The following is a 19,345-nucleotide window of genomic DNA, read 5'->3' as shown; positions in this document are numbered from 1 at the left end:
TGTGCTGGAGGACCCAGGGATTATGAGAGAAGTCTTCTCTCAGGTAAAAAAAACCACAGTATTTTTTTTAATTTGTGGTTTTTCCACTTTCAAAGGGGTCCTGTGCCTTTAGCCCCAGTCAATGTGGAAGGACCTCTGTACATAATTTCCTGAAACCTCCAAAGGATCTCAGCAGATGATGTCATGGATCTATATTTCACTGTGGGAGCAGAGCCAGACACTTCTCTGATGCTCCCTGTTCTCCAACAGTCACTGAATAGCTATGGGAGGAAGGGCATAGTTCTGCCTGCACAATTTTTCTTCTATGCTGTGCAGTACAAAATCTTGGCTTATTTTCGGCTTTGTGTGTTTTTTCCTTCTCCACAGGGATATCGCAGTGGACACAGTGAAGACTGGGATGGGAGGGAAAACTGGGAATAAAGGAGCAGTTGCCATTCGTTTCCAGTTTCATAGCACCAGTTTATGTTTTATATGCAGTCACTTGACAGCTGGTCAATCTCAGGTGAAAGAAAGAAATGAGGACTACAAAGAGATCACTCAGAAGCTGAGTTTTCCACTGGTAAGCCCTGTAAAATGTTTTATTTAGAGCAAAGATGGGCTGCTGAAGGGCTGTAAGGCCATTTTTCAGATTGGCCAAGTGTTCATGTTTTGGTTTTATAAAGGGTTTTTTAGTTAAAAGTACATAAATATTACCTATTTATGTATTAGATGAGATATATTAAGAATGTCTGAAATTAATTAAAATTAATTCTTCATTAAATTTGACAAAATAGGTTAAAATTCCCACCACTCATTAACAAATATATTATTATTAAATTCATATATGCATATAAGTGAATCTTAAACGTGCTTAAATTGCTTTTAATTAATATGATTAATGGCTGATATTGAACTAAAAGAAATTAAGTTGGCTGTGATGTTGACTATCCCATTGTGTATTGATGTACTGTACTTAGTTTCTTAACCATTGACTATAGTGCACTTAGCAGTTTGTTGTGTAATTTAGGCACTGTATATACAAATAGGCAAAACTGCCAAATTTTGGCAACAAATCACAATGTTAGTAACCTATTGTGGAGTCCTGGGTAGCTCCCAAGAAAGGATGGGGAATCACATGCAACTCATACCATCCATTCCTGATTTAGGGCTATGTTGAATTATCTCTCTCACTCTCACCCCCTCTCCATTCCCTTGTTTGTCCTGGAAAATTCATGCATGAAAAGTTTTACCTTCTTTTTTCATATGCTGTGTGGTACCTCTTCCAGCTGCTTCACTGCAGTTACTTTCAGTGATTTCATTATTACATAAATAAAGTGCCTCAATTACTTAATATAGTATAATCATTTTTTAAAAGTCAATTCTCTGTTTGCTGTTCCTGGTATAAAACTGACAACACCGTAAGGAAAGTTGAAAGCCTGGAGGGAAGGAACCAGAGGGAAATATGGAAAAAAAGTAAATGCTGAATCAAGGTCTGTGTGACAGCTCAAGAATTTGTTAAAGGAAATAGCATATTACAGACTGTTGTTTAGCAGTGATGTGAAAGAAAAGACAGTAAGAGGCAAGGCCTTTTAAACACAAGGAACAGTCAGAGTAAATTACAGGAGACACATCCTGTTTTTCTTGAGCTATTCAGTACCTGTTTGGATCTGAGTAACTGCAGGATTTGCAGCTTCTGCAGCACATTTTTTCCCAAAGAGGACATTTTTGAGGTGATCCCAACGACTCTGGAGTCACAAAGGCAATGTGAGGATGTCACAGGTCCGGATCTGAGTAAAATATTGCTCTTATTCTGACAGGGCACATGGGGTAATGTGCAGAGCTAGTTCACATGTTACATACAGGTGGATAGGGTTTTATAGTTGTACTGATACATTTCTACGTATGCTTTCCCTCATGCAGCTCTGTAAATATCCAGTAAATTATGGAAACTGAAACCCTTCAAAGGAATGCATTTGTTTTATTATTGCTGGCAACTCTGAACATTTAAGGGAATGTGAGCAATAGTAAACCACCTCTTGTTTCCTGGGTATAAGACCATAGCACATTCATTTACTTTAGTGTGTGTTTTAGAAATTCAGTTGGTGCTGATTTTGAAGTCTTAAAATATGTTTTGAATCTCTGTAAAAACAATTGTTTCACTTTAGAAACCAGTAGTCTATTAACCAACTTCTACCCTGTACTGTACATTTTTGAAGTCAGGCTTTACTTGTTATATATCTATATTAACAGTGCCCTCTAGTGATGCTGTAACTACTGAGACAATCTGGCAGAATCTATTCAGAAGTATAGCACACGGAGAGAAATTATAACAAGGAACATAATATACATATGAACAAAATCTTAGAAAAATGGCATTGGGCTCTAAACAAATTTGATATTTCAGATCGGGAAGTGGAATGCAGAGAGATCTTTTAACACCTTTGAGACTAACTGAAAGAAAGAAGTTGGCATTTAGAGCTGGAGTAATTGTAACTATGATTATTTTGTATTGGCAAGATTGGCATCTCACACAGTTTTAAACTGAATCTTTAATTATCAGTTTCAAATTGAAACATTTACAACAAACAGGAATAATAAATTATAGATGGTACATTAAGATTTGTCAAATACCAAATTCATTGTTTACAAGTATGAATTGGTGGTTTCATATGGTTATTTCATTTAGAACACTGGAATTCAGAGTATGGAATAAAAGTATTCCTATAGACATTCTTTTTCAAAAAGTCTTGAGACATAATTTGGTCATATATAAGATTGGTTTGTATGGGGAAACATATTTATTAGAAAATTTAAACAGAAATGCCAGATCTTGACAAAATTGCTACTCTTTTGTTTTTTGAAAGTCTTTTCAAGTTACAAGTTAATTTTTCACATACAGTGGTGCCTCGGGTTACGAAATTAATTCGTAACACGGCCGCTTTTGTAACCCGAAAAGCCTTCGTAAGCCGAATTGCCATAGGCGCTAATGGGGAAAAGCCGCGATTCCGTGCGAAAAAGCCGAAAAAAGCACCAAAAGTTTTTTCGTAACCCGAAAAAACATTCGTAACCCGAAACAATAATTCCCTATGGGATTTTTTCGTATCCCGAAAATTTCGTAACCTGGGTATTTCGTATCCCGAGGTACCACTGTAGATGTATTTACCATGCTTAATTCAACCATGCAAAACACAATAGAGTCTAAATTTATCTAGTGTTGTGTGTTTAATGCCAAATCATAATTTAGTGCTGTGTGTGTGAGCTTCTGAGAGCCCTAGCAAACTTTCTGACTCCTCTCCCTCCCATGTTCTCCTGCTTTACGGTTGGGGAGCAATAAACAATTATTCTGTTTCAAACAAATTGTTATGAACAAATCAGGAAATGTGGCTCAAAAACCCTTGCCAGCTTCAGCTTATATGTCATGACCCTGTTTTGTTTAGCAAATTAATAAACAAGCCAGAAGTGGGCAAATTGCAGCTGTCCAAATGTTACTGGACTGCATTTTAGAAACATCTGGATGGCCACAATCTGGGCTGCACTTTGTCCCTTTTGTATAAACCCTGACTCCTGATTTGTATGTAATGACAAAGTAGAAACTAGAGACAGAAAGACTTAACCATAATTTATTCCTCCTCCTATCAGTGCAGAAGCATCATAAGGATGACTCTATGACTCCAAATGAGAGTGCAGGAAGTAGAGAAAGGGTTGCGCTTCTTCACTTGAGCTCATACAGGCTCATGCTCATGACTTGGCATAATGTTATTGGTGAAGCAGCATTTAATCATGAGCCTTATTTTGATAAAAGCACATTTTTCCACTTTAAAAAAAATATTCATTTAAAATGAAAAAAGATCTCTGCATTTTAGATATTTTAGGTAACCATCATTATGCCAGATAATCAAATAAACTGATATTTGTTTGTCTAATATTTGGTGGTGGCCTGTACCAAAACTGAACCTCAGATTTCCACTTAGATGCTGTATCAAGAAATATAGTGTCCCCTTTTTCAAGTTTTGTTATCGATCGATTTATTGGTGATGGAGAAAATGAAAATGTACTTGTTTCATGTCAGTGAAAACACCATCCTGTGTCCCTAAACAGGGAAGAAATACGTTTTCTCATGACTATGTGTTCTGGTGTGGTGACTTTAACTATCGCATTGACTTGACTTATGAAGAAGTATTTTATTTCCTCAAACGGCAAGATTGGACAACACTCCTGGAATTTGATCAACTGCAGCAGCAGAAATCCAGTGGAAAAGTAAGGGCACTGATGTTTTTTACGACCATTTACTATAAAGGAGACATTTAGCCAAAAGCATTTCACTTAGTTAAGCTGAAGGGAGAGCTGAGAAAAGTAGGGTTTTGTTTTGTTTTGTTTTTTGCTTTAAAAAAAAAAAAAACCATTACAGTGCCCAAAACCCCACAGTCAGCATAGCTAGTAGTTGAGCTGACAAGAGACTTGTGTAGTTATTTTTTAAAAAATTCCAGGCTGAAGGGCTAGGGTATGTTCTGCAGACACATAAAATTTAAATTAAAGTTTGAGTCTGTTCAATGGCATGATGCAAGGCTGTTCAGTAATACAATATATGCCATTTTGAGTTTTATGATGGAAGGAAGACAGAGTATACCTTTAATAAATGATAACTATCTTAGGGCCTGAAATGCCATATTCCATAATGTACAAGTATTTGTTTTTGTTTGAATGTTTGTTAATTTTGCAGTATGTTTTGCTTTTCTTCTGAAATACAGGAATCAGAATGAAATTAAGAGTTAGTATTCTTAATAGCTAAACCTCTCTCTATAGATAGATAGATAGATAGATAGATGGTATCATTTAAAACATAGGTGGGAAAGGTTCAGCCCCTGGATTGCATGCAGCTCTTAAAACCCCCACACCAGTGGCCCAAGCCCCACAGTTTAAAGAAATGGTATGGTTTTCATGCAGTTTTTACCATGCATGAAAGCCCCCCCCAAAGGATGAATACCATTTATTTGTTAGAGTGTTGTTGTTGTTTTTGAACTACAGCTCTGTTTGGCTGAAAATGCAACCTTGAACACGTGCCACACAGTCTTACTAAATGATTGTACAGTATATACAGTGGTACCTCGGGATACGAAATACCCAGGTTACGAAATTTTCGGGATACGAAAAAATCCCATAGGAAATCATTGTTTCGGGTTACGAATGTTTTTTCGGGATACGAAGAAAATTTTTGGTGCTTTTTTCGGCTTTTTCGCACGAAACGCGGCTTTTCCCCATTAGCGCCTATGGCAATTCGGCTTACGAAGGCTTTTCAGGTTACGAAAGCGGCCGCGGAACGAATTAATTTCGTAACCCGAGGCACCACTGTACTCATATACAGGTCTAGAAATTTTAGTTTAAAAATTGACCCCAAAATCATGGATTGATCTATCTGTGGGTCAATAAAAGCACTGTACCTTAACTCTTACCAAAAAAAGGAACTATCCCCTATTCTGAGTGGTGAAAGGTGAGAGCTTAGTCTGTCCCAGAAAAACCTAAAATAAGCACCAACCCTTTCTACTCTCTCTCACGGTATTACTTGTGACCTTTTTACATGCATGGGTGTAGAAATAGTGGTGGTAGCAGCAGCAGCAGCTCTCTGGCATTTCCCCTCAAATGAGTGCTGAGAGAGCAGAGGAGTTTGGTGCCTCTTTTAGGTTCTCCTGGGGTGGCCTAAGCTTTCACTTTTTATCTTGCTACACAGAGAAGGGGATAGTTCCTTTTGTGATAAAGAGTTAATACTGTACCTTAATTCTTACCTTTACAACCTTTTTGACCTGTGTGCATTGTCATAGTCCTGCCCTTGCCAATTTACCTCCCCCACATGTCACACAGCCACCATTTGCCATACCTCTCTCCTCATCCATCAAGCCTTTAGAGTGAGCACAAACAGTTATATCTGCTGAAATTGTTTAAGTTCTTTGCTTTTTCCTTTTTATCTCTTGTCACATGCTCATAAATTTTACCCTTAACCTATAACCACAGGTCATATCAAAATCAATAACATTGCCCAAAAACCTTCCCTCAACTTATACATAAACTTAACTTAAATATGAGCATATTTGGTAGGCTCATGTCTGTGCTTGCATCTGAAATCCCCTGCTAAAGTTTTCTTTTTCTTTTTTTTTTTTACAAAAAGAATATATTTTGAATGACTGCATGATAAGACATGTTTTAGAATATTAAATAATTTATTTCACAGATTTTTAAGGATTTTCATGAAGGAACTATAAATTTTGGTCCAACATACAAATATGATGTTGGTTCAGAGGCTTATGATACCAGTGATAAATGTAGAACTCCAGCCTGGACTGACAGAGTTCTCTGGTGGAGGAAGAAACTCCCTATTGATAAAACAGGTAGGTAGGACCATTGCTTATGTATCAAAAAAAGGAATAAATGTGATCCATTGAGTAGTGTTCTATAATTTCCAGTTTTTGGGACCAATGATGGTAGGTGGGACTAAACAGTAATTCTTGTGGGTTTGCCCCCATGAGCAAAACCCATGTCTTTCTTTGCCTGATGGTTTTGCCAAGATAGCATTGCGCTGTGCCTTTTTCTCCCTTCCAGCCAAATGATAATTGGTTATCACTGACTGGAGTGATGAAATATAGACAGATAACATGGACAAGTCCTCCTAAAACATTGTAAGTTGCTAACATTTTACAGTTTGACAAAGTGGAATAATGTAATTTTTTTTAAAATGGAAGAAACAAGTAATTCACCAGGCACTGCATATTATTTTCCCCAAAGTAAAATGTTCCAGTCTCGCTGGTGTGTGTGTGTGTGTGTTTGCGTGTGTGTGTGGACTGCACCGGATCACACCCCAGAGAGGAGTGGAATCTGGCTGGCTCCTCTTGTCCCTGCCGGCCTTGCTGCGGTCCTGTTCACCTCAGGCTTCTTGTTGCTGCCCCTTCTCTTCTGAGGAGAATGGGGCAGTATCAAGGATGGGTGGAGGGTGTGTGTGCACTCCTCCTGGCTCTTTGCCGCTGCCCTGGGGACCACAGCAGGGAGGGGTGGGGGTAGGTGCAGGTGTTCTGCCTGGCTGAGCCTGCCCCACTCCTTTTGCTTCTGAAGCCCTGCCCCTTTCACTGCTGAAGTCCGCACACACACATACTGGATGACACCAGGTGCAGGGACCGCCACTGGCTTATCTGAAATCTTTGGTTCATAGGTTTTCAGCATGGGAAAATAACAATAAATTTACCATTTAACTAAAGCATCTCTCTATAGGACCAAATATGACTATGGAGGAGGTGAAACCTCCCTCTGTCATTGATGAAATTAATAATAGGAAGCCATGTTAAAAAGAAGTATAGTTCCAACTGGTCATTTCTATCATCTTGTACAGTAGATGTCAGGTACATAAGTGCTGTTTCCAAAAAAAATTTAATACACTTCACTTGAGAGATGATTTATCCCCCCCCCCCCCCCCCCTTTTTATCTTGCAGCAATATATATATATATATATATATATATATATATATATATATATAATCAGAGCTTTATGATTTAATGTCTCACAGTTGTCTCAAACTATAGAGAGAAGTCCTATTTTGTATCAACAGGAACTGTTTGCTTTGTAATTTGCCTTATTAGAAACATCTTTTTTTCTAACATTCAGGTATACTGGGACATCCCCACCACAAGTGGGAAATAGTATTTTCTGGCGTATAAGACTACTTTTTAACTCATGAAAATCTTCTCAAAAGTCAGGGGTCGTCTTATAGGCCGGGTTTCATCTTTTAGGGTGGGTGCTGAAACTTCTGAGCCGGACTGGAGAATCTGCAGTTGCTGCATATAGTGGGGGAGCTCAAAAACAGCAGCTGCATCCCCTCTGTATGTGGTGACCATATGAAAGCGCAAAGGCAGCGCTGTACAAGTACAGTAGAAGAAAATCTTGGAGACAGGGAGGGCTGGGCAGGCAAGGAGAGCTGACCAATCCCAGCAGGCTTTGTATACAACAAGTTTTCCTGCTAAGTACCTGCATGTCATAAGCATTTGAATTAAAATTACCATATTGATGTTTTTTAATTTTTATTTGGTATGCATTGGAAGAGGGGTAGTCTTATACGCCAAGTATATCCCAAACTCTATATTTTAACTGGAAAAGTTGGAGGTCGTCTTATACGCCCAGTCGTCTTATACGCCGGAAAATACGGTATACCCTGTGCAACCCAGTTCATTCAGCATTTGTTATATGAGTATTTGTCTATATATTTCATTTTTCCTGGGTTTAAATACCAGTGCTATATTATTGTTAAAGCATGCTTTCATGCTTTACATCAATTGTAAATTATTTTTAAAGCAGGGGAGATATACATCTCAGTTGTTACCATTTCCAGTGGCAGGAGTGTTGAGCTTTTGATCTTGTTCTGTCCTGTGTCTTGTTGCAACTGTTGGCACTGCTTGTATAAAACAGTGTTAAGTAGTTAAAACATGAGCAATTGAGGTTAAAATCCCTGCTGTGCTATGAAACTCACTGGGTCACTTTGGGCAGATCAAACTATCTGTTAACCCAACCCATCTCATACAATCTGTGTAAGATTAAAATGCTGGGCTGTGTTGGATGAAAAACAGAAGAACGTAAGCCAGTAGCTGTGCTGAGTATATAGAAACTCTTTTGTGCATACAAAGTTATAGTCTTCTTGTCCATTAGAATTGTCACTGGGGATACTCTATGCATACACCTTTGTGTGTCTTGAATTACCCTGGCACTGAGATAAATAGGGCAGTCTGTGCTTCTCAGAGCTTCATCAGCAACCAGTGGTGTGATTCACATGTAATACTTTACTAGGATTTAGCATTATTAACATAATCTCCATGTTGCCATGTCCAAAAAAAGGGCCTTTTTAGCTATTGGCTGGAATTTGTTTTGAATTAAAATTTCTACTTCTTACATAACCACAACTGGGAAACTGAAACTGCATAATAGTGTATTCGGAAGATGGTAAGAAGTAGTGCATGAGCCCAAGACTTCACTTGGGCTCCCTGAGACTCATGCCCATAATACTGGACTCTGGTTTAATACGATGTACTTTGAATCATAATGAGAAACTGTACACACTGTCAATAGAGGTGGCCATGATTCCAGGTCAAATTGGTATCAGTTTTCTTATTTTGTTATACCTTCACTGGATTAATTCACCTAATGAAGTGCATATCAGTTTAGCAACTCCACCCTCGTTTATCCCAAATGAATAATGTGCAAAAGACCACTTCCTCCATCTGTTGCTTCTAATAACATTAGAAAGCCTGTGGTCTCTAGATATTATAATTAATGGTTCTAACATTATGCTCCTCCTTACTATATAGCACCACATAAATTATAAGACAGCATGCAGAGAAAGTGATTGAGAAGCCAACTTTTTGTTGGAAATATTCCTTAATGATTTGTTTTTTTTTTTCTTTTCTTTTAAAAAGCTGGGGAGATCAATCTTTTTGACACTGATCTCAGTACCGAAACCAAAGTGAGACCCATTTGGTCCCCTGGTGCCTTGATGTATTATGGAAGAGCTGAACTCCAGGCCAGTGATCACAGGTAAAATAATCTCAAATGGAAGATGACCTTTCAGAAATGTTTTCATTTTCACTGTTATCATGTTTGTTTGCTTGTTGTTTGGGTACTGTTGCATAATTTAAATGGTAGGACAGATGCTTCTTTGTTTGCGCAAGGTCCCGGGTTCAGCTGCTGACATTTCCAGTTAAAGGGATCTCAAGTTAAGTAGTTTCTAGAAAACATATCTAGCCAGGATATATGAAATTAAAAGCTAGGCAGAATGGACAGTACTGACCTAGATGAGCCAGCAGTCTGGCTCAGTATAAAACTGCAGATGCTTGTAAGGACTGACGGGTTAAAGACTGCATATGGATGATTTGGGTCTCAGGTGTATATTTGCATTTAGCCAACTGAATGTTCAGTACTGAAAGTTTTTTGGAGGATTTCCAACTAGCCCCACAGTCAGTGTGCCTTATTATCTAAAGGGAAAAATGGATTATTAATAGTTATGTGAAGTCATACAGCTAATAATGATTATATGGAGCTGATAATCTTAGATCTGCAGTGATGGGCTCACCAAATAAAGTATTTTGAATCATTTGGCAGGCTCTATTATTTCTCTTTACAACCAACAGTTGTAATTAGTCATCTTTGTCTACAGAAGCAATGGGATTGCTAGGGGTTCTTGCTCTATCATCTAGTTATATCATGGAAAGCCAGTTAGGTCCATTGGGTGTTCAGAGAGAAAACATAGAGTTTGCTTATCTGCAGTGGGAAATCTCAAGGATAAAATTGTCTAAAACATTTATGGAAAAAAGTGAGAAACTGACACAATTGTTTTCTGTAATGATTTATTTTCTTCATAAAGTAATTTAAATATAAATATTTTTTGCTGAGATTTTAATATTTTCTTCGCAAATAAACTTTGAGGATTACTGAAACTGTGCTCTGTGAAATAATGCCATTACATTAGCCAGTTAAAAAAGGACAATATTCTCCTGTTGTGATTCCTTCACCGTTAGTCTGTTTTGCGTTTCCCCCAGCACTAGATCTCATAATTCTCATAAGACACCCTGCTGTGGTATTGTATTTATTTGTTTACAACATTTTTACCACAGTTTGTAAGTCTAAAACAGAATGAGAGTCTTTTTAGCACATATTTCTATTTTTCCACGGCTTTAGAAATGTTAGGATTCTTTTTGTCCTAATAGATATAAACCCCAAGGATTTTGATGCTGCTTTCTGAGAGAGTTTTAAATAGTGTGTAAAGAAAATATTCCTGAAGTAGTAGAAATAGATCTCTAATTTTCTACAGAAACCAATTCAGTTACCTTAGGTTTTTCTCCCCTGGTTCTTTTCCTCTAGTTTGCTCTTTACTACAAAGAATTTGCCAATTTATCACATGTAACATGAATATAATTTGCATACTTTAATCTTTTGTTGGTTGTACATATGCATGTATATGCACACATTTATTGTGGCCATTCTGGTATGAGGACATTGTTGGCATATTTGAATGAACGTTTGCTAACAATGACAGAATGAACTTTTCCTGGATTTAGGACTTTGCCTGTGAGTATGGCAAACTGAGGCCTCTAATTCACCAGTCTACTATGACTAATTGTTCACAGTTTTCCCCCAGTTGACTAAATATTTCTGTGTATTCTTATGCAATCATGTTGATAGATTCTTTTAAAAATTAAAGTGTGGCACAGTGGTTCAACGCTTGTACTGTAGCCACTCACTCACAAACCATAAGGTTGCGAGTTCAGTACCAGCCAGGCTTCAAGCTCGACTCAGGCTTGTATCCTTCCAAGGTTGCTAAAATGAGTACCCAGCAATTAGATTAAAGTTGTAAACCGCTTAGAGACTGTTTGGGTCAGTATGAAGCCGTATATAAATGAAGCTGCTATTGCTATTGCTAGTAAGTGTTTAATATACAAGCATAGCTCAGTTAATAAAGCTTCTTTTGACCTGCCTAGACCCCCCTTTTTCTCCATTCTTCCTGGAAGGTGTTTAGTAGCATCAGCAGTGGGAGGATGGAGGACAGGAGAAGCACAGACTTTCTGTGTTGGATTGTAGCAGTGTACCTGCAGTAGACAGTGCAATACAATTTGAAGTGAGAAAGGATGAGATCCTGCTCTACTCAAGCTGATCCTATTGTAATTGCATGCACCTGTGTGAGAAAAAGTGAAGAAAACCCCCATTTGCCTCCAGAATCCCTAACTGAGCATGTATGAACATCAACAGAGAAAAGATGAGAGAGGAGAAAGCTACTAAATGGTTCTAAAAATTGGATATCAAAACAGATATAATAAGAAAAGTGAAAGCTGGCAAAGAAAGAAGTCATCCCTGGATGCATTTTGGAAGAAGCCTTCAAATAGTCTTTAGAAGGTTCAAAGTGTTTTAGGTTATTTATGCATAGCTTACCTGACCTGCTTGTTTCATGTGCTTATTGATAGTTTTTAATAAGATGTTTGCTAAAACATGCTGAACTACTCTTCTTTTTTGTGTGGAAACCCACTGTGTGACGTTGAGCAAGTCACATGCTCTCAGCCTCAGGGGAAGGCAATTGCAAACCTCTGAACAAATCTTGCCAAGAAAACCTCATGATAGGTTTGCCTTGGGGTCACCATAAGTCAGAAACAACTTGAAGGCACACAACAAGGAAGCTATTCCTATTATTTTCATTTTACTCTGTTAAAGAATGAATACCCAGGCACACAACTACTTCATTAACTATGGTATAGCTGTACTACATATGTGAAGTTGTTTAATATTTTGAGAAACCAGCCAACAAAATATTATGTGTAAAACAGTCCTGAGTGAGCTCAGATGCATTATTTAACTTTTCTTTAATAACATTTTCAAAGTGTTATTTCAGAGCCTCCTTCATTGTTTTGCTCTCTTCTTCTCTCTCACCGAATAGGCCTGTTTTAGCCATTGTGGAAGTGGAAGTCCAAGAGGTTGATGAAGCTTCTCGAGAGAGAATTTTCCAAGAAGTGTCATCCTTCCAGGGTCCTTTAGATGCCACAGTAGTGGTGACACTGCTGGCACCATCCCCTGAAGAGAAAGATGAATTTCCTGAGGACCTGCGTACTGAGCTTATGCAAATCTTTGAGACTTATGGCATTGTTGTGCTTGTCAGGTAAAAAGACTGTTTTCATTGGAGAGAATAGTGGCTTCAAGCCAACCTTTTGCCTTCTCTATACTAAGCATCTGCTATTTAAAGAAGAAAAGTGGTGGTGGTGGTCATGGTTCCTTTTCATCTATATCCTGAATTTTCCCCAATAGTGGATCTCAAGGTGGCTTACAATTTATTAACATCAATATGATTTAAACATACAAAAATATTATGAGTAGATATATAGATATATCTACTAAGTTATATGACAACTAAAACAAATTAAAACTATAGAAGTTAAAGCCATTTAATATTAATTAAAATACAATATTAAAACATGAACAAAATAGCACAGCACACCCTTGGAAGCCCATCAGAGACAATTTCTAAAAGCCTGACGGAACAGGAAAGGTTTTCAATTGCTGGGAGAAAACGAGCAAGGAGGTAGCCATTCTAGCCTTCGTAAGGGACTCCAAAGTCTGGGAGCTGCCACCAAGAAGGTCCTCTCATTTTGTTCCCAACAAACAAACTGGAAAAGATAGTGGGATAAAGAAAGGGGCCTGTCCTGAAAATCTTAAACCTCAAACAGGCTCAGATAGGAAGATCGCTATTCCTTTCAACTGACTGGGAACACCTCTGTCTTGTCTGGATTAAACAAAGACAGAGGTGCTCCTCATCCTCTAAAAGACAATTGTGAATGAATTAGAAGTCTTTCTGTGAATGGAGGTTTCTCTTGCTCTTAGAGCCAAAAGATAAGCTATATATGCCAATAAAAACAAAATAATTGCAGAAAGATTGAATTTAGACAGCATTCATTGTTGCAGACATACCAGTGTAACAATATACCAATAATATAGCAAGAGTTAAAAGATATTTCAGCACCTTGATAAAGTATGTGTTATATTTTGAGGCACCATACTTAGGAAGTAGCTGGTCACCTTTCTTGGGCATTCATCTGCCGAAATGGCCCATGCGAGATGGAAGTCACCCATAGAGATCTGGACAGACAAGCTTGACAGATTGCCCTGAAGTGCTACCTTAGGGCAAAAAGAAGCATGCCTTGTCAGTTTTAAAAATGCAAACACCATCTCTTGTATTCTGGCTGTATCTCTGAATTATTGATGTTGAGTAGACTTAACCCTAATTCTTGTGAGGGTGGCTCAAAGCATGGTGTTCCCAGCTGCCAGAAATAAAGAGCTTTTAATGGCATACTCTAATAATAACATTTTGCTGGAGCTATTTGTTTACATCTCCAGCATAGTCTTAATAGCTTTAGATTACTGTGAATGCTAAGATATGCAGGCAAATCTCTGGACAGGATTTTACAAATAATAATTTTTAAAAAATTGAATAAAAATACATAAAATTTGAATAACACAGTTAACAATAACAAACTACACACAACAATCTACTACAACAACATACTACAAATAACAAAAGAGAAATATGAATTCTAACAGTCTCTTCCACATGCAAATTTCACCCTTGATTTCAACCCCTCTCTAATTACCTATGAATTACCTTTCATCTGTATCTTTAACTCATTTTAATTGATAAAACTAATAACTATCAAATCACCCTAATCCCCCCCCCCAAATCCATTAAAAGTTTCCAGTCTTTCCAAAACCTTATCAATTGATTGTTTTTGATCAAGATAGACAATTTATCCATCTCCACAAAATCCTTCAACTTAAATAACCAGTCTTCTTTTTTAGGAGATTCAGATTGAGATTCAGAGATTGAACTGTTCTTCCCTGTCTTCCCTCCAATTGTTCATCTATTATTACCAACAGAAAAAGTTTAAGGTTCAATTGAATATTAACCATTAAAAAAGATAAAAACCTATCTTTTAGTTTTTTCACATATCCAACACATATGATTAAAAAGTCCCTTACTGAATGAGTAAGTGAATAAGTGATGAGTGATAAGTGATGAGAAAGAAATAGGGGAAAATGGGTAGGAGGAAGAGTGTGGAGATGGAAATGGAGAAGAGGTGAAAGAAGGAGAATGGAAAGTAAATAAGGACAGTAGAAAGATAGGGAACAAAGAGTTGATTATAGAAAATAAATGAGAATTTTGGTAAGTTGTAGAGTGAAACTGTAGTAGGTAGTGTTTTTTAAAAATATGTGATACATGTTATGTGTTATATGATATGTGTCAGGAGATTTGAATATGAATATTATGATCTTTGTGTTATGGATGTTAGGAGTTGTATTTTTTCTTTTGTTTTATAATCAATAAGTTAGGTATTTTGAAACAAAATGCAATTTGAAGGTTTTACAAATGATTCAAATAATTATAATAAAGTTCCCAAACATATACAAGACAACATTCTTATACTCTTTGTCTGGCCTATACTTTCTCTTTCTTTTTCCTTATTATTATTGGAATTGAGTAGAATTTCTATTTTGGTGGGCTATACAGAAGGAGTGGGAAAACACACCCTTTTATTTTTCATTGCCCTTGCTGATATTGAATGTCTTATCAGTCACTGAATTATGTTAAAAATTGGGTGACAGCCAATGACAGAGAAACACATTTTGATCAGCAATCATCTTTTAAAAGCTGAAGGTGTTCTAAGAAAAATGCTGCCTTTTTAAGTGCTGGCCCAAGATATTTTGCTGCATGAGGCAGAATTATAAATGGTGTCCTCTTCTACTTGCCCAATTCAAAGTGCATAATACCCACAGCCAGCCAAGTTTTTAGAAACATGAGACAAATGAAAAATACCCTCACAAACTTCTTTCTACATCCCTTGCAGTAAAGCCATGCAAATAATAAATAACAATTCGTTTCACTTTCATGAGATCTCAGATCTTCTGCCTGAGGTAGTTAACTCTGGATAATCATAGAATCATAGAATCGTAGAGTTGGAAGAGACCACAAGGGCCATCCAGTCCAACCCCCTACCATGCAGGAAATCCCAATCAAAGCATGCCCGACAGATGGCCATCCAGCCTCTGTTTGAAGACCTCCAAAGAAGGAAACTCCACTACACTCCGAGGGAGTGTAGATCCACTTTCTAACAGCCCTTACTTTCAGGAAGTTCCTCCTAATGTTGAGGTAGGGCCTTTCAAAGGTACAGAGGTAGGGGTTTTTTCTTACCCTAAGCAACGCAGTATATTCTTGTACGTACATGAGATGCACAAATACCTAAACTGGGGCAGCATTTACACTGAAGAATTAATTAGGTTAGACTCCACTTTAATTGCCATGGCTCAATGCTATGGAATACTGGGATTTGTAGTTTTATGAGATATTTAGCCTTCTCTGTCAGAGAGTGCTGGTTCCACAATAAACAACAAACCTCAGAATTCCAAAGAATGCATCCATGACAGTTAAAGTAGTGTCAAACTGCATTAATTCTGCAGTGTGGCAGCAGCCTGAATGTTACATGAGAAGTATTAAAAGAAAAAGTTTCAGTTTCTTATGCTTTCTGTCATATGTTTCTGCATAATGGCTGAATCTGTCTAATTTTAAGTGAAGGAAGAGAAAATAAGATTGAAACAATGAAATTATTTTAGTACATCAGCTATTTGGTCAGTTGCACATATGCAGTCGTTCCCTCTGAATGAGCATGAGAAGAAACTTATTGTACCATGCATCCAAAACCCAATCTTCCTTCCTTCCTTCCTTCCTTCCTTTCATTGTCACTTTATCTATTTGTTTGTTTATTGGAAACAATTGGAGACAATTATGTTTTTTACAAGAGTAAATGCAGAAGGTAAAGCTGATTTACCATCTCTTTTTTCTCTCTGTTCTTGATAGAATCAATGGAGGTGAAATGTTGGTTACATTTGCAGAAAGCAGGTCCGCTCTTCAAGTTCTTGATGTAGATGGTGTCAAGGTAAAAAAACGAAAACATTTATGTACGGAATGCACTATAATGTTCTCTATACACACTTGAGTATAATGGTAGCTTTTAACCTGATACCTGGATTTTCAGCAAAAACATTCACTATTCTCTTTGGCCTGTTACAGACTGCCAAAATAAAGCTGCTTCGGGTCTCTTTGGAGGTATGCTATTTAAATGATGCATGGGTCCTAAGAGTCCGGAGGTTGCGCCAAAGCCACGATCCAGTCCTAAGCACTGGAGTGCAGCTTTGGTGCAGCTTCCAGATTCTTAGGATGCATGCATCATTTAAACAGCATACCTCCAAATAGACCCAAAGCAGCTTTATTTTGGCAGTCTGTAACAGGCCTTTGATTTCACAAAATTTGAGACTTTTTATACAATCACTTCTATAATGGAGATAGTATGTCCCCGGACAACAGCTTCTTTCACTGAAAAATTAAATATATTTATTACAGCAGGGCCTTTTGTAGGGAAGAATCTGCATCATTAGATGCTTATACCAAGGCATAAGAGCAATGGCACATTTGGAAGTGTGGGTGCTTTTCATGACACTTCAAGCCACCACTCAAAGCGCCATCCTCTACAACACATAAACTGGAAATTAATTTTTAATCTGTTACATTGCTTAGAATTCTGTGGGTACAGATTAGCATATGCTCAAAATGGAGCTCCAGGTGGGTGGAAATTATTCTTCAAGTTTTGCTACAAGTAGCCCAAGATAGATTTTGTTGCCATTCCTGCCCCAGAACCCAAGCCCCATGTTACTAATCTTTCAAAGGAGCAGTGTGGGTCATTGACACTGGAAATTATACAGTCATCCGTTCCCAGAAACCAGGTTCTGCTTTGGCTTCTTTCTTTATTGGTCATCTAACATTATATGTTACAAGCAATAATTGGTAACCATTCAGCAGCTCTTTGTCAAAAAAACAAAGTTGTCAAAGCACTGACAATGGAAGAACAGATCGCTGAGTTAACCCAAATGTTTGAATTAAGATGGGTTGTAAAAGATAAGATAGTGGAAGACTTTTTGAAAGATTGGAAACTGTGTATGGAATTTTTGATCAAATAAGAAATCTAACATAATAATCTGTGGCTATGGTTACAGTGGGCCCTCCCTTACGTGGGGGATCTGTTCCAGATCACCCCGCATAAGTGAAAATCTGTCTATGCTCTAGCCCCAAAGGAAATAATGGGGCGCTTGCATGTGGCGGCGCGGCACATTGTTTTACTCCCTGCATGGCTTCCGCGTAAGCTGGAAGCTGTGTAAAATGCATCCACACATGGCGTGGGCGCACTGTATCAGTAAATTAATAAGACTTTTTAGTTGGATCTGTAATGGTAGAACAGTATTTTTTCTCTTATTTTTCTTTCTCTCATAATGATTGAGGGATCAGAGCCCTACTTACTGTGTATTTGTTGTATACCTTTTCCTCTTCTTTTTCTTCTTTTCTTCTTCTTTTTCTTTCATTATCTTTTATTGTTTATTATTTTATTGTGAATTAGACTGTTCATACTAAAAAGTAATAAAATTATTCTAAAAATAGTTATCAAAGGAAAAAAGTGAACCCTTTTATCTGTTAGCTGGTAGGAAATGTAGGGTGGATATAAATTATAGATTATTTTAGAGAAGGCGGAGGCGGGAATACAACACTACTTAATGGAAGAATCACATTTAGGTCTTGTTGCTTTTAAACCAGGAGCTGGCAGTCTCTGGATAATTCATCAGAAAATTCATTTTCCACCCCAGAACCTACTGCAGGCCTCATTCCCCCAAATAAAATTGGTTTTAGAAAGTACCCATTGAGGGTTTGAGGGGGGGGAAAACAAGGAACAATCTGTGTGTCTTGCTTTAACGCAAAACTGTAGCTCCTTGAGGCTTCCAGGTAGTACAGTCGTTCTTTTCCAGGTGAAAGTGCTTCCATTTTCATTGGGGAGGGGGGCAGCCAGTCAAGGTCCACATGAGCTGTAGGGGCTACCAAATCACATAAAGGGCCTTATATTTCCCACTCCCAGTTTGAACACACTGCTGAATTGGGAAGGGGTGTGAGCAATGCAGTTGCAATTTTTGCTGAGTACATATTAGATTGGGCCAGCAAGTAATGTGATGCTTTAGGATTCTGAAAAGTTGTAGGAATATACAGTATATATCTTTTAGAGTGTGGGTAACATAAAGATATATAGAATTGTTGTTTGAAAGTGCAAAGTGCTCTGCATTTGGTATTACTATACCTGACATTATATTTATATAACTGGATCTGGGTCCCTATCTTGATTACTAAAAGCTCTTAAAATAAATAGTAGTTCAGCTAGCCAAAAAGCAAGTAGAATATTGGAGTTTTGTGTGCATATATGAGAGAGAATGAGAAATGTCATGGTGTCCTTATTCAAATAAATTATGTGTTCATGCCTTAAATATTTTTTACCATTTTGGCAGTCATACTATACATAACACTAAGCGCTGCTACTAGCAACTTTGCCATCAGGAATTTTCAGTGGAAAATGACCAAGGATTTAAGGGTTGAATCCTCCTTCTTTGATTTGAGTCCCCAGATGCTGTTCACAAGTAAGAGAGGGGCAGCAAAGATATGTGCAGATACAGGAATGATGGCTCCCTTGCCTGCCTTGTACATGAATTCAATTGGTGGAAACATGATTCACTTGGTGAAATTCATTTGATGGAAACATGATCAGTTGTGTGGAGTACTCCATACACAGAAACTTTAAGGACATAAAGTCTGTTTAGCTTAGAAAAAACAAAATATTATTGGAGGCTTGTGGCTGAATGTGCTGTTTTAGGAGTGATTCTCAAAATGTCTATCTATCTATCTATCTATCTATCTATCTATCTATCTATCTATCTATCTAT

At 37.6% G+C, this 19,345-nt stretch overlaps 1 protein-coding gene across 1 annotated transcript in view; it reads left to right on the top strand.

Annotated features, from left to right (window-relative positions):
* SYNJ2 (synaptojanin 2) overlaps positions 1 to 19,345 on the top strand; it is a 96,954-nt gene that overhangs the window by 60,420 nt on the left and 17,189 nt on the right. The window contains 6 exon segments of the mRNA XM_042480414.1: positions 367 to 559; positions 4,078 to 4,236; positions 6,203 to 6,359; positions 9,424 to 9,541; positions 12,429 to 12,647; positions 16,392 to 16,470. Coding sequence (XP_042336348.1) covers positions 367 to 559; positions 4,078 to 4,236; positions 6,203 to 6,359; positions 9,424 to 9,541; positions 12,429 to 12,647; positions 16,392 to 16,470 — 925 coding nt within the window.

This window comes from Sceloporus undulatus, chromosome 1, assembly GCF_019175285.1.
Source record: "Sceloporus undulatus isolate JIND9_A2432 ecotype Alabama chromosome 1, SceUnd_v1.1, whole genome shotgun sequence".
NCBI lineage: Eukaryota > Metazoa > Chordata > Lepidosauria > Squamata > Phrynosomatidae > Sceloporus > Sceloporus undulatus.
Note: the sequence above shows the minus strand (reverse complement) of the source record. Positions and strands in the feature narration are given on the sequence as shown.